At 33.4% G+C, this 15,310-nt stretch overlaps 1 protein-coding gene across 2 annotated transcripts; it reads right to left on the reverse strand.

Moving 5' to 3' along the window:
* Nucleotides 1-656: 656 nt before the first annotated feature.
* Nucleotides 657-5,217, reverse strand: LOC104115005 (ethylene-responsive transcription factor RAP2-7-like). Of its 2 annotated transcripts, XM_009625573.4 has the most exons (10): nucleotides 4,142-5,217; nucleotides 4,020-4,045; nucleotides 3,856-3,886; nucleotides 3,436-3,523; nucleotides 3,178-3,323; nucleotides 2,808-2,852; nucleotides 2,586-2,689; nucleotides 2,358-2,476; nucleotides 1,731-1,847; nucleotides 657-1,124 (listed from the first exon to the last, which is right to left on the reverse strand). In XM_009625573.4, exons 1-10 carry the CDS (start codon nucleotides 4,672-4,674, stop codon nucleotides 843-845), a joined length of 1,491 nt encoding a protein of 496 aa, XP_009623868.1. In that variant the 5' UTR covers nucleotides 4,675-5,217; the 3' UTR covers nucleotides 657-842. The 2 variants fall into 2 exon arrangements, with proteins under 2 accessions (XP_009623868.1, XP_009623869.1); XM_009625574.4 differs by lacking the exon at nucleotides 2,808-2,852 and having other exon boundaries at nucleotides 4,142-5,216.
* Between the last annotated feature and the right edge of the window lie 10,093 nt (nucleotides 5,218-15,310).

The raw sequence follows: 15,310 nt of genomic DNA on the forward strand, positions 1-15,310 counted from the left end.
TAGCCAATATTTAACCCCTCTTGCAAGATATTATCTTAATGCCTTTCACAATAACAACCATGTGGAATGTGTTTTTACAGAAATATCCGCACCAAGAAACAAACAAAACAAAGGCATTTAGTGGTAGACTGAGACAACGTAACTCTCAATAATTGTATAAATTGACAAATACTATGATGTGAAACTAGAAAAATAATGAGGCTTGATAAAAGTAGAAATAATAATGTGGTAAGAGAAAGACAGAATGACAAAACACAAGTCATTTTCAAGTGTTATTTAGGTGAGTTGGGCCCCAACATGAATGATTTTCTTGCTCTGCATATAGTAAGGGGTCGATTGGTAAGATATATCAGGGAAAAATAATATATGTATTAGCTTTAATATTATTAATTTCTTGTATAATTAATATATAACAAACCATGACATTAGTAATATCATGGTCTTTAATATATGGATAAGTATGTATATACCCCATGCAATGAATGTTATTTTTAATACACCAAACCAAACAAAAATAAGAAATAATCCCAACATTACTAATACACCTTATTCAATACTATTCTTATACATCGTACCAAACGACCCCTAATAGTATATGGATCTGTACAATCCCTAGTAAATTGAGTGATATAATTGAGCATCTTTTACACCAAAGATAACAATAATAAGCAAGGAAAACTTAAATGTAATGGAAATATTGAATCTTCACCTTACAAAATCTTACAAGTTGTAAAAGAACTCAATTTAGAATCAAGATGTTAATGAATGGATAACACTCAAATCATACAAATAGAATCAGTGAGATATCTAACTATATTACTAGCAATGGTGGAAAAAACATGTTATGGAGGTGGTAGCGGCGGCCTGATCTGGTAATAGTATTGAGTGGTATTTGTTGATGGTGTGGAATATGAAGCAAAGGGAAGATTGGGAGTACTCGTATTCGGGTTGGGACCAGACATTGGAGAGGCCGAAGCAGTGGTAGCCGGAGTTGAGAATCCTGATGATGCTGCAGCAGTAAACATTGACATTGGTGTTGTTCCGACCTGACCATGCATTTGCAATGCCCAGTTTGGGCGCCCTTGAGAGGAACCTATATCTATTCTCTTCCCCGACGCTCTTTCCTGCTAAGCCATTTGGTTAATTAGCAAGAACATTGATTAGTAACCTAGAATAAATAATAAGTAATCTGCTATAACAAGTTAAATTACACTGATCCCGTAAAGATACAATGCAGCATATGTATAACTGGAAACAAACCAAAGAAAGGAAGACCTGAAGCAAAGGCCCATATCCCAAATAAAAACTATACATGCATATCCTGTTATGTTTACTAGAATTTTAAACGTATAATTCAGTAGAATTCACAAGAACTCTATAGGTCAAGTTGTCTCCTTGTGACCTATAGGTCACGGGTTCGAGCCGTGTAATCAGCCACTGATGCTTTCATCAGGGTAGGCTGCCTACATAACACTCCCTTGGGGTGCGATCCTTTATCGGACACTGCGTGAACACGAGATGTTTTATGCACTGGGCTGCCCTTTTTTTCCCAATAGAGCTCACAAGAATCAGAACCTATACTTGTATTGATTTCTCTCATACACAGTGAAACAATCCTGTAATGTAGGAAACAAGGTGCAAATCCAGAATTGCAGACTGAAGGCATATGCACATTTTTTTTACCATAAGTTTCAACTGATATAACTAATAGGGGAAACAGCAGAAATTACCTCGTAGCTGGGAAAGAAATTGGAGTATACTCCATTCCACACGTGAGCTTGTTCAGATGTCACCGGTTGTGCTTTGAAATGTGAACTACCAACTATTGCTGGACAAGATTTGTCCATCTGTGTTTTAAAAGCTCAAAAAAACTGATTATCAGTACAATCTAAACAAAATCAAGATTAATTATTTTCACAACACATCATATCGGCGTTACTTCAGCTTATAGAGGACATGACCCTTGATAGGAAGATGTGGACATCGAGAATCAAGGTATATGGTTAGTAGGTAGTCAAGAGTTTTAGTGTTAGTCTTGAATTCTATTATTGTTAGATTTTTTTAGTATTACAAGTTCCTTTCGCTTCGTTTTCTTACTATCTTATTGTTGTTACTACTTGGTGCTACTGCTTAGCTTTTCGTCTTTCGTCAGCCGAGGGTTTATCGGAAACAACCTCTCTACCTTCAAGGTGGGGTAAGGTCCGCGTACACACATTACGCTGGGCTTGTTGTTGTTATTGTACAACGCACCATATCACAGTTTTGAACAGAACAGAAAAGCCATCTCAATTAGCGAAATAAGTGTTCCATTTAATTCGATCTGCTGTAGCATTTCTACATAATTACTCTGTTTGTACCTGTGATTTTGTTGCATCTTGCATGTCATAAGGATGATACTGGAAACTCCCCATCCTTTCATTTTCTTTCGGAGAAGAAGTCGCGATCCCTAAGTTCAGATCAAGATCCTGTTGGCTACCTGCATTATATTTGCATAATATAAATGCAACAGGAAAGACATAGAAAAACTAGTGATCATGATATTGGGTAACATTATTTGCGAATACAGCGAGTGCTTATGAACAGACCTGCACTCTGAGGATCAGAGTGTGTTTCCCCTTCATATGTACTTGGCTCAAAGTTGGTAACAGCTTCTCTTCCATTACATTTGATAGCCGCCTTATCATACGCCCTAATTTGCAGAAAATAAAAAAGGGAGATACCGGTTGGTCGATACAACATTTTGGTTGAGAATTTAAGGGTAATAAATTCATTATCAAGGAGAGGGTAAAATTCATGATCATTAGGACCTTGCGGCTTCTACTTCACTGTCGAATAGTCCAAGATATATATACCTGCAATGTAATCCCCACCATGAATATGTAGTCCTAGTAGTTTCCTTCTTCAAATAGGCATGTTTAACAGATTTTGTTTCCCAATTCAGACCAACTACACATTCTCAAGATGTAATCTACACCTTATCTTGCTCGGATCTTACAAAAACGTCACCATACCTGTATCAGACTCTCCAGATATTATGCATTTATGGAGGGATTAGACACGAGTATGGCGACATTTTTGGAAGATCTGAGCAACACTAAATTGAGACTACTACGACGAACAATTTCAATGAATAAAGTTTCTATTTCCACAACAATTTCAATGAATGAAGTATCTTACTTTTTGCCAAGGAACTGCCCCATCCGAGCCTCCCATCTTCCGCATTTGTGCAACGTTACTCCTCTGTATTTCGAGCTACCTCTCGAGAACCCGGTGCTCTGGCGTCGCAGCACATGGACGAATTCTTCTTTACCCAAGCTTTTCATCTACATTAGATCACAAGGAAATCAAACCCAAAATCAAGACAATGCAAAATTCATATTGAACATTTGAACTTAACATGTTTTAGCACTTATGGAAATGTTTTACATTTCTAACCTGCTTCATATCTTCCTCATAATCACTTAGGTTAAAGTTTATATCAGCATCAACACCCCGGAACTTAATTGCAGCTCTATCATACGCTCTGATACCATGAAAATGTATCAAGACAAACTTCATCAATTCAAGCATATATTTAACTTGGGAAAAAAACATAAAACTGAAATGATTTGACAAAATATCCATGAACTTAAAAAGAGCAGCCCGGTGCACAAGGCATCCCTCGTTCACACAGGGTCCGGGGAAGAGCCGCATCCCAAGGGGTGCGAGGGTGCGATTAGACAGCCTACCTTAATGCAAGCATTAGTGGCTACTTTTACGGTTTGAACCAATGACCTATAGGTCACACGTTGACAACTTTACCGTTTCTCCATTCAAACTATCGATGAACTTGCATATAAAATTTCTATTTTATACCTAGCAGCTGCATGAGCAGTGTCAAATCCACCTAAACATGAACCAACAATAAAATCAATCAGAAAATTTCCCAAAATAGAAATATCATATCTAAACTTAAAAAGATCAACCAATCAACAACCAATTAGGTAGCGATTAAAATAAAAACATTATATAGTACATACCCAAATAAACTTGCTTGCCACAATCCCTGCACAAAAATAATAACTATAATATTTAATTTTAATTTCAATAAATTAAACAAAAATTAAGAAAGTGAAACATTTCTTAGGTAAAGGACACATACCAAATGTGTGATTCCCATCTACCAGTTCTTCTGTAAAAAGTGACACCTCTGTACTGTGAACTTCTAGACCTAGGCCCCCTCCTACTCTTCTTAACTTGTTGTTGTTGTTGTTGGTGCTGTTGATACTGCTGTTGCGCACGTACTATTTCTGCCTCTCGAAAACTAACAGTATTGGGTGGATCAAATGACGGATCCACCCAATCAGGTTTTCTAGAGGTGTGGGACCGATCGAGAGGGAACAACTGCCGAGTCACGAACTCGGACTGAGTTACCCTCCGATTCTCATCATATCCGTCTTGGTCATCATCATTGTTGCTGCAACTCCTGCTAGTTTCAGCTCCACCAACTTTAAGGAAGTCGAAATTGAAAGCGAACATGTCACCGGCGCGTGTGGAGCACGTGTCGTCGTCTCCGGCACTACTGGAAGCTTCCGCATTCCTCGCCGATGAATTGGAGGTTCCCGATTCATCGACAACGGAACCTTCCAGAACTTTCTCATCGTAAATTGCACTTAGATTGAGATCCAACATCATTCTCAAAAAAAATTCAACGTATATCACAAAATTCTTACTAAAAAAACACAACTATATATCTATACTCAAAAATCTTTCCAGTTATAGAGATGGGGTTCTTACATAACTTATGTTCAACTCAATCAATTGAAAAAAAAGTCTATATTTTTCTTTTATATAGGTTCAAACATTTATCAAGAATTATTAAAAAAAATCTTGATAAAACTTTAGGGGGAAAAAACACTTATTAGTTCTATATCAGATCAGAAAAAAATCAATAAGAAGAAGCTGATCAGTCATAGAAATGAAGCTGATGCTTACATTTCTTGTTTGTAAAGAAGAACAAAGGAAATAGAGAAGTAAAATAAGAAGTGCTTGTAAAGTTTTTATGTTGTGTTGGGTAAATGAGTACTTATATATAGAGAAGAAGAAGAAGAGGAAGAGGAAGGAATCATGTTGGACTGTGTAAATTCCATTGATATTTTTGTGTGTGTGTATTTGTATTTGTAGAAATTAGAAAGATAAAGGGGGACAGATGTTTGTGTTAGAATAGTAGAGTAGAGTATTTTGTTTGTTTATTTTAAAGAAAGTACAGAAGATGGGACGTGTGAGGGACTTTGCTTCCTCCTATATTTGGGAAAAACTAATATATTATCTCTTACGTATTATTTTTGTTGCTGTCTCTCCTCCAAAATGGAAGGGGTATCCTAACCTGGGTAGCCGGTCCTCCGTTTTCCTTGATGATTTCTCTCCTTTGTTTTTAATGACTATGGTATTCGGGTATATTTGCCCGCATTTAGAGTGTTTTATACTCTCTTCCAATTTATATGAATCTATTTTATTTTTAATTCGTATTAAAAAGAATGACATCTTTCCTTATTTGAAAATAATTTATCTTTATACAATAATTTATAATCACATAAAATATATGTGATTCATTCTATACCACTAATTAAATTTTTTTTTCTTTTTTTCTTAAATTTCGTGCTCAGTCAAATGAGTTCATATAAATTGAAACAGAGAGAGTAGTATATTTGTTACCTTTCACTTAGCGGCAGAGCTAATGTTTTAGTTACCGATTCGAATTATAATTTTGGTTAAAATTTTGTATTTGTGTTTAGAAGTATACTGAATATGTATTAATAATTTATGCTGTATTCAGTAGATTGTCTTTTCTAAAATGCAAAACTTATAAATTTAAAGTTTTGCGTCCACTAGATCAAGTATATATAGTGTAACTAAAACCAAGTAGTCGTATTCACTTTTTTTGGGGAGGTGGGGGTTTTAGTTTTAGAAGATTTGACTTTTGGTTTGCTTCGACCTAGTTTTCGAAATGTTTTTGGCATTGAAAAAAATTAGTTTAAGTGAAATATTCAAGAATTTACTCCCTTTGACTTGAACATCTTGCGAGGTTCAGTATAAAAGACTCGAGCATATTACTTTTTGGTCTAAATTTGGACATGGATTCCTTAATTATTATTATTATTTTAAACAAAATTTATAGGTTAATAATTACATATGGATCACCATTTCTTATACTTAGAATGATTTGAAAAAAAATCCAAAATTTTAAATTATTTAACGTCTTATATATTATTAAAATGAAACAAACAGAATTTAAAAAATGTACGAGAGGAAATATTTACGGGTTTGCTACAGAAATTTTATGTTTATCTTTATGCAATTTTTACCTAGCTATACTATATTAGAAACTTATTGTATCAATAAGAAATAGATATTTTGGGTGATTAGTAAAAAATAGAGAAATTGAATTTCAAAAGCTTTGAAAGAGGAAAAAAATCTGCAAATTTGGAGGATAACAGTGAGTAAGAGAGATTTTGGGTAAGCAAGATTTTAAATAACAGTGGTAAGCGAGATTTCTTACTGTGGGTAAGAACAATTGTGGGTAATTGTTAAGAAAGAGAAAAGATATTTTTGTAATCCTTTGGAAAAGGAAAAAATCTTAAATGTAGGGAGATTATTGGAAATGAGGGTTGGGTGTCATGTAACTGATAGGCTAGATTTTACAGATCTTGAGTTTCTTCTTTTTTATGGTTTTGTATATAACTAGTAAATATAGATATAAAAAGTAATTAATAAGGAATCTAAATAAAAATAGTAAATAAGTTTCTATTATAGTACCTTTTGTCCTTTTGTCTTTTTGTTTTCTTGAGCCGAGGGTCTTTCGGAAATAATCTCTCTACTCCTTCGGGGTAGGGGTAAGGTCTGCGTACAAATTTTTCCCAGATTTCATTAGTAGATTTTACTGAGTTGTTGTTATTATTGTAAGTTTCTATTATAGTATAGCTAGGTAGAAACCCCTATATTTATAAGATAGGCCCATGTTTAGCAGTGAGCCCAAATACGAACCCCATGGTTATTTTCTGTTTCTGGAGTTTATTCCAAAGGGCAAAAACGGATTCCTTTATAAAATAACCAATTTGTCAAGAGTTTGTAACAAACACACGCAAAAACAAAAAAGGAAAAAAAGAAAAAGAAAAAATAGAGGAGGGTGTTAAACATTCGTTATTGAAAATACACAGTCAAGAAATTAAACGTCTAATTGTTTCTCCTTGGATTTATATATCCATGTACATATATTATCTTGTATCTTATTAGGAAGTTTTTTATTTGGTAAAATAAAGAATATTATTTATTACTACTAGATAGTCATATTACACAAAGTAAATGTTCCTCACTCCTCGTAGAGATAGTAGCAACAGAACACGATCTAGTAGTTCTATTTTGAACACAAAAGTTATTAAAGCTAGCTACATTATTACAAAAAATTGTTTAACATAAGAAGATCATTAGGAAGTTTTTAACATAGCCTGAAGAGACATTCCATTTTCTAAAATATTGCGTCCTGTGAATGTATTACTAAGATCTTGACAAATATTTATGGTATATAATTTTTTTTCCTCTTAATCTTATATAAATTAAACAACTGAAAATTGTTAGATCTAATAAACAAAGTCGATCAATCAACATATTGAACCCCATATCAATAATTTAATTCCTTTCAGCATGACGCATACTAATTGATAAGTTAAAAACATAGGATCGTGAGTAAGTTTTATGTAAGTGGTAAATGGGACTAGTATCTTATTTGAACTTTGGTACCCTACTTTGTCTTGATATTATCGCATAATTTTGGTGAAAGAAAAAAAATCTCGATGTGAACACAAGATTTTAAATTAAATATTTAAGAAAAAGTTACCAATTAAATGCAACCATCTGATACCATCTGTCCCATTTCCGCATCTCCTTTTGAAATTTCGTAAATCAAGCAAAGAACTTGTGCTTAATTTTAGAAGCATTGGGTCCTCCATTTAATTAGGGATTAATTAGTTCCTTTGTAAAATCGGATTTATCGAGCTTTCTTGAACTCTCGTCTCTGTACTTGTGCAACTTCAAATATTTGAATCGAATATCACGTGTTTATTGGTATCTTTTAAATTATATTTTACTTTTTTTGTCTTTTTTTTACGTTGGGTCAATTAATTTTTTGGCCTTTGTCACGCCCCGAACCTAGGAGCGATACAAGCACCCGGTGCCTCACCTAACCTGGCGTACCAAATTGCGACTAAGGGATTCTGAACACATAATGTCATACTTTGGCCATGGGGCCACCTTTCAAGACAATTTGCGAAGCAAAATATAAAACTGAATGGAAACTAGCGCTAACTAAACATCAATATAAAGTTAGGCCGAAAAGGCCGTCATAGCTACGACAGCTGACAAACCACCAAATTATACATACCAGGCCTACAAACCCAACATACTGTACTAACCAACAGGATATGTCTACAAGCCTCTACTGATAGATATATTGTGATCGGAACAGGGCCCCGACCTACCCAAAACATATATACAGATATATATAAGATGTACACAAAACTCTAGACCTGGCAACTCCGAAAGACGTGAAGCTTACCGATCAGGCTGAACTCGGGAAACACCTACTGAGGAGGTCTACCCGTCTGTCTGTCTGAACCTGCACGCATGAAATGCAGCGCCCCCAGAAAAGGGACGTCAGTACGAAATAATGTACCGAGTATGTAAGGCAATAAAATAACTGAAATCTAAAACTGAACTGATAATATGATAACTGAAATTAACTGGGAGTCAAAGATGGTCTGGAGATATACTTACCTGCTGATAGTGACTAAACTCCTTCAATATAGTAAGTAAAATAAATGTCCGGCCCTATAAGGCTCGGTACGTGTAACTGCTCGGCCGTAGTAGGCTCGCTCATAGGCGCTCGGCCATACTGGGCTCTGTACCTCGGCCATCCTGGGCTCGCTCATAGGCGCTCGGCCACAGTAGGCTCGGTATATATAACTTACCATCTGATCAGAGGTTGCCCAATAGGGGCCTGCCCACCGATTATAGCTCGATGGTGGTGAAAATAGTATAATACTGTATATATATATATATATATATATATATATATATATATATAGTGTAATACTGTATATATATATAGACCCTCTGCTCTCTTGACTGAATAAAGACAAAACTAAACTGAATATGAAGTCCCGATAAGGAATAATATTGTAACTTATGAGACTAGAATAATGTGAATAAATTCATGAATACGAACTTCTCTTTATGTCTCATTATTAACACATGTAGCTACGAGATCATGCCAAAATGAAGGAAGGGCTTAGCCTTAACATACCTTATCACAATCTTTCCAATCACCAAGTTGAACTCACCTCTTTGCACCTTAATCTACAAGAACGATAATAATACTATCGTTAAGTTACGAAAGGTACAACTATCGCACAACGAACGACAAACTTATTTTGTATTAAAACGGGCAGCATCTCCCCTATAATCCTTACTTCCTCCAAATTCAAGATAACACCAACAATACAAGAACAGAATAATAACAACATATATACATCATTTTTCAGCCCTATATACACCATCAAATACTACAAAACAGCCCAACACACCCCAATCTTTTCGTACACAAAACGACCACCGTAGTAGTGTCAAACGACCCGAAAATGTTATGACGAACGATCAGCCAAACACCCTACATTTATATGGTGTTTATAAACCCCCTTCCTCCTCCAAAACTTTACAAAATAGTAGTAAAATACGCAGCCCAACAGCAACACAAAACAGTCCACAAAACAGTCCGCTACAAGTGAATAACTCGAACTCACGGCTTTCGATCACCGTCCCGTGAGTTCTTACAAGTATAGAATGACTTACCATGAATTTACAGAAGAAAAATTGGATGAAAGAGAGCAGTAAACTCACCTTATTTGTTGGATAACTCAGCTCTTATCTTGGTTCTTCAAACTCTAGGTTTTACCTCCAATTAGAACTTGAAAGGGAGAGAAAATCAATTAGGGTTTGTGGGAAATTTTTGGGAGGATTCTTTGCAGAGCTTATGTCTGGTTATTATGCTCTATTTTAAGTCTAATATATGAAGAAAATAGGCCCTTAAAAGGCCTCTTTGGACGACCCGAAATGGCCCATTTTTGGGCTTTCATTTAAGCAAGTAGGTGACACACCTACTTGTCACCTAGCAGCTTGTGCAGTATCGCACAAATGCCCATATCTTTCTACTCCAATGTCGTATTGACAAACGGTTTAATGAGTTAGAAAATAGACTCGTAGATCTTTAATTTGATGGGTGGAACACCCCATAACTCTAAGTATATTGGGAGAAAATCGCAGTTACATTTGACCCAAAGTTTCAGTAAAACTTATGAATGTAACTTGTGATGACTTTCATCGACTTTTGTTCCACAACTCGCTTGACTTCAAAACATAACACACGGATGTCATACGACTAATATAAATCATAACATAATCTCCTTATCATGTTAATCACCCTAGTCTCACCCCAAAGGTACATGTTATAACATTTTCAACTTGTCGACTTTCGATGAAACATTGTTTTATTTAATTGCTTTAGCTTCTGAACTGTCTAACCCTCTTTGTACTTGTTGTTCATGATCTTCAATATTTGTAACCTCAGAGGTAACATGATTAACTTACTTTATATACTTTTAAATATTATCTCATTTTTGGTCCTACATTAGTTTGCTTACGACGCATTTTTACGTATGAAAATATAGGGTGTAACAGCCTTTTACAAACTTGTTTTTAATTTTATGACCTACCTCTTTTTTTTACATATGAAAGATTTACTTTTACACGTAAGAGATCTTTCTTTTACACATATGAGATCTAAAAAAAACAAAAATAATAAAAAAGGCGTTGTAGGCCTAAAACCTCTGTTTTTTTCTTGAGAGTGCAAAAGCTTTCATATTGCTTGTTTTCTTGGGTCTTTCTTAATTATAAACCTTTTCTCATTTGTTGACTTCATTTTATATAATTTTCATGAATCAAATTTTCAAATTTTTATGTTGAAGATTACTATCAATATGCATCATATGTAGATAACCTGGAAACTTCTCAATTCTAAAACTAAAATCGAAAATATTCTGCAGACAAGACAGCAAATTTTTAAAAATTGAAAAACAATCCTTTTATTCACTTATATATCAATTTAGTCATTACCAACCATTACATTTATATATGTTTATTTTTGCTAAAGGACAACTCGTTTTAAAAGAGATACAATTAGAAGTAATAATATTAGTACCTGCTATGAAATATTTTGGCTAGAACTCTACTTATGACAATTGCCAAAGTCAAAGAAAACATCTTTAATATTAATGCAAGATGGAGAAGAATGCGAATACTCTCCTCAAACACTACAGCATTTCATAGCAGGTGCTAATTTATCTCCACCTAATCTCGTCATATATATTTATACTCATATATATTCGGAGACGGACCTAAGATTTGAAGGTGGTGACAGTGGCAGAGCCACATGCGCCCAAGGGGTGTCAACCGACACTCTTTCGTAGGAAATTACACTGTTTAGCTTGATAATTTTTTTTAAAATATGTATATATACCTATATAATGACACTCATTGACTATTTAGTGAGTTTGTTTCTTTATATTTTAACTCTCCTTAATAAAAATCTTGGCTCCGCCACTTAGTCTCGGGGCACACCAACGAACTGCTCATCCAGATTCAGTGCCTCTATCGGACTTTTAATTTTATAGGTTACCAGATTTTTTTTATATACATTTATACATTCCGAATTTTTCTAGAAGTTAACAAAATTTTGAAGGTAGATCGTCGTGCTAAGCAATTTTGATATACTCGAGTGTGTATTTACAAAATGAACATGTTGGCAGGTACGGCAAAACTCCAATTATGCTCTCTATGTCCCCAGCTACATTTCGGTAATATTATACTCAAGTTTGTAAGAGTTTTTACGCCATCATTATAATTTAATTAATGAAATGAATTATTATTGCTATTATTATTTATATTAAATTATTAATTAATATTTATTATAAAAATTAATCTATAATTACCTTATAAATATTGTAGCCGGGTAAATATATTTATAATGCCAATGCATAAAACTTGAACAAAAAGATAAAGATCTAATACCCCACCTTCCCAAGTTCCTTTTCAACTTCAAAAATCAACAAGTTGGCAATACATGAGAACCTACTTAAGTATTATAGCTCTTTATTTTATGGGTTTTATGTTTATTTTGTGCTCATATACTATAGATATATAACATATGGGTAACCTACTAGTACGAGACAATTAATAAGGCACCTACTCCTTTATTTTTCAGTACCTAAAGCCTCTCTGCTATGTTCATCAACTAAGAAGGCTTATAGTTTGTTCCAAATTTAAAGAAAAGAGAAAAACAAGACAGTATTTGAAAAATAAGAAAGGAAAAAGAGAAAATTTAATTTGGAAAAAAAGATTTCTTAGATTCTATAGTTATCACCTCCTGTTATAAAAACTTTAAAATGGCAATTAAAAAGAACGAAGTATTCTTTCCTATAATATCCGCAAATAATCATCTAACATTTTAAGACCAAGTTAAACCAGGTTGATAAATATGTTACCAATCTAGCAGTTTGAAATTTAGATAAAGTGGTACACATAATTGAATGTGAAAAGCATTTATAGCAGTGTGAATCATGTGCTCCAAAATTTCTTTTCAACTTATAGCAGTGTGAATCATGTAATCCAAAATTGTGTTTTTGTTGTCTTACCTCTAATTAAAGGACGACGATGCTGATAATAATGTTCATAAGAAAAAGTTTCCTTGACGTGGCTAAAGATATCACTTTTTTTTCTTAAATATGTGTCTAATCAAATTACGCGATATTAAAATAAAAACGCCAAAGTGGACATACTTAATATGTGCCTATGCGAGCTATGGTGGAGCCGCCTTATATAAACGATACCCCTTCGTGGAAAAAATACACTGTGTAGGTAGATAAAAAGAAAATTTTATATGTATATATATACTATGTATTGACTTCCCTTAATTTACTAATATGTTTACTTTTATATATTTTAACACCCCTTAATGAAAATTCTGGCTCCATCACTGTCTGCGAGCCAGCGTACTACTTGTTTTTCCTCTTATTTTGGAACGTACACAGATATATAGTTAATGGAAGGGAAAAATTAAGGACCATATTATTCGAAGAGTATTAAAGAAAGTAGGAACTGTTCCTGTCCGTTAATTGTGAGTATTACCGGTCCCAAACAGGGCGGATGTAGCTACGAAATATCGAGTTTATTTGAATCCAGTATTTTTGATACAAAGTATAATTGTATATGTAAAATTTTGCTATAATTGCAGAAGATATTGATGTGAAACCCATAACTTTAGGAACAAAATGAGTTCAATATTAAAATCTTAAATGTTGAATCATAAATTTAAATTCTGAATCCGCCTGGTCCAAAACTAAAAGTTAGGGTTGGTTTTGATGATTCCTAGGAAAAACTATTACTCCTATGAAAGTTGGTTTTGATGGTCTAAAGGAAAAGCTATTACTCGTTTACGTGATATCTTTAGCTTTTCGAAACTCAAATTTTTTAATTTTGATTATATATTTAAATATAATTTATTTTTAATTTGCAAAAATAAATTCTATATTTGAAAACTATGTAAAAAATACTACTATAAATCATAATAACTACTTACTAAACATGTCTAAATAAGCATGATTCACGTTCCCACACAAGAAAATAACTGCAAACGATGATAAAGCCTGTCTGCTCTTACAACGTAAGCCCCACATATTAATGGCATACACAGACAGGATTTAATTTTGTTACTCTCTAAAAAAATTATATTATTAGGGCACTTGAAAAAAAAAAAACAGGTGTGAAATAAATGTTGTTTAAGATTTTACAACTTTAAAAGTTATTGAATAGAATTAAATCCTACACTGAAAAAGTTAGTCATGAAAAATTACAAGAAAAACAGAACGAAGAAATATTATTTTCATTTAATTGGGAGAAATACAAATAGGGACGAATACACCTTACGGCAAGCGGTGTTATGCGAAACCGTTTCGTCAAAATTTTTATTAAATATGTACATATTGATAGTACATAAAATAAAAATATTGAATATAAATATAAAAAATAATACTTTTTTTATTATTATAGTGATTGATACATTTGTTTTTTTAAATTTTAACTCCACTCCTAAAAATTCTGCTTGGCCCGTAAATAGAAAAACCAAAAAATATCTTTTGGAAGTAAGAGAACCGTCAGTTTCCTTCATTGCAGGCCATAACATGACATAGTTATCCATATGGTAAAGTAAATATAAAAATAATTGTGATTGAAAATGAAACGTTAGAATATGACTTTTTGTTGGACAGGTAGGCCATCGTTATCAAGCACGAGCCTAAAATCCACCTTGCAATATATGTATGTATCTTTCCTATTAAAAAACTATATTTTCTAGGACTAGAAATTACCACGTTGCTTGACCTTAAAATTAACAAAAACCTTGTCACAAATTTTATTGTCATGGACCAATAAAATCTACTCTACCATATCTATTTTGGCAGTGGCGACAAGGCCTAACTATTTAGTAAGTAGCAACTTTTATAGTAATACATCTAAGTTAGGAAAGTTAAGGTTACAGAATTATAATTTAAAATTTATAAATTTGAGTTCACGATTAACGATGATGTATTTTTCGAAATAAATTTAGTATATAAGTAAAAACTATTAAACTTAAGAATAGATCAAATATCACTGTATAAAATAAAGTGACTGAAATACCTATTAGCTGGCAATCATAACTAGGATAGTGTTGCTTTCTGCTTTTTCTCTTTTTTTTTGTTTGGGTCATATTCTCCTTTTTCTCTCATTTTTGTTGGATTCAATCCATTTCTTTCCAAGTGTCCTCAATATCCTAGCTTAAAGGATAGAAAAGAAGGACCACGAATTCGACTAAAATAATTTTTGTTATATTAAACTAATAAATATTCCTTTTAGCATTTAGTCACATGTATGTCTTTGCACAAGAAAGAAATCTGACCTAGAGATTACATTGAAGGTAAATGTAGGCCTCCAAATTATTTTGGTCATATTTTTTGTATAAACAACGAATTTCAAATATTAAGAATGAAATTAAGTTATATAAACCGATGGTATAATTAATGACAAACTTAACCTTCAAAATTGCTTTCCCTAACCCTGACGCACCCTCTCTTAGACCCCAATGATAATTAACGCCTCCCTTGACTAACTTTTTCATGCTTGGCTTCTT

The sequence above is a fragment of the Nicotiana tomentosiformis genome, chromosome 11 (genome assembly GCF_000390325.3).
Source record: "Nicotiana tomentosiformis chromosome 11, ASM39032v3, whole genome shotgun sequence".
NCBI classification, from domain to species: Eukaryota; Viridiplantae; Streptophyta; class Magnoliopsida; order Solanales; family Solanaceae; genus Nicotiana; species Nicotiana tomentosiformis.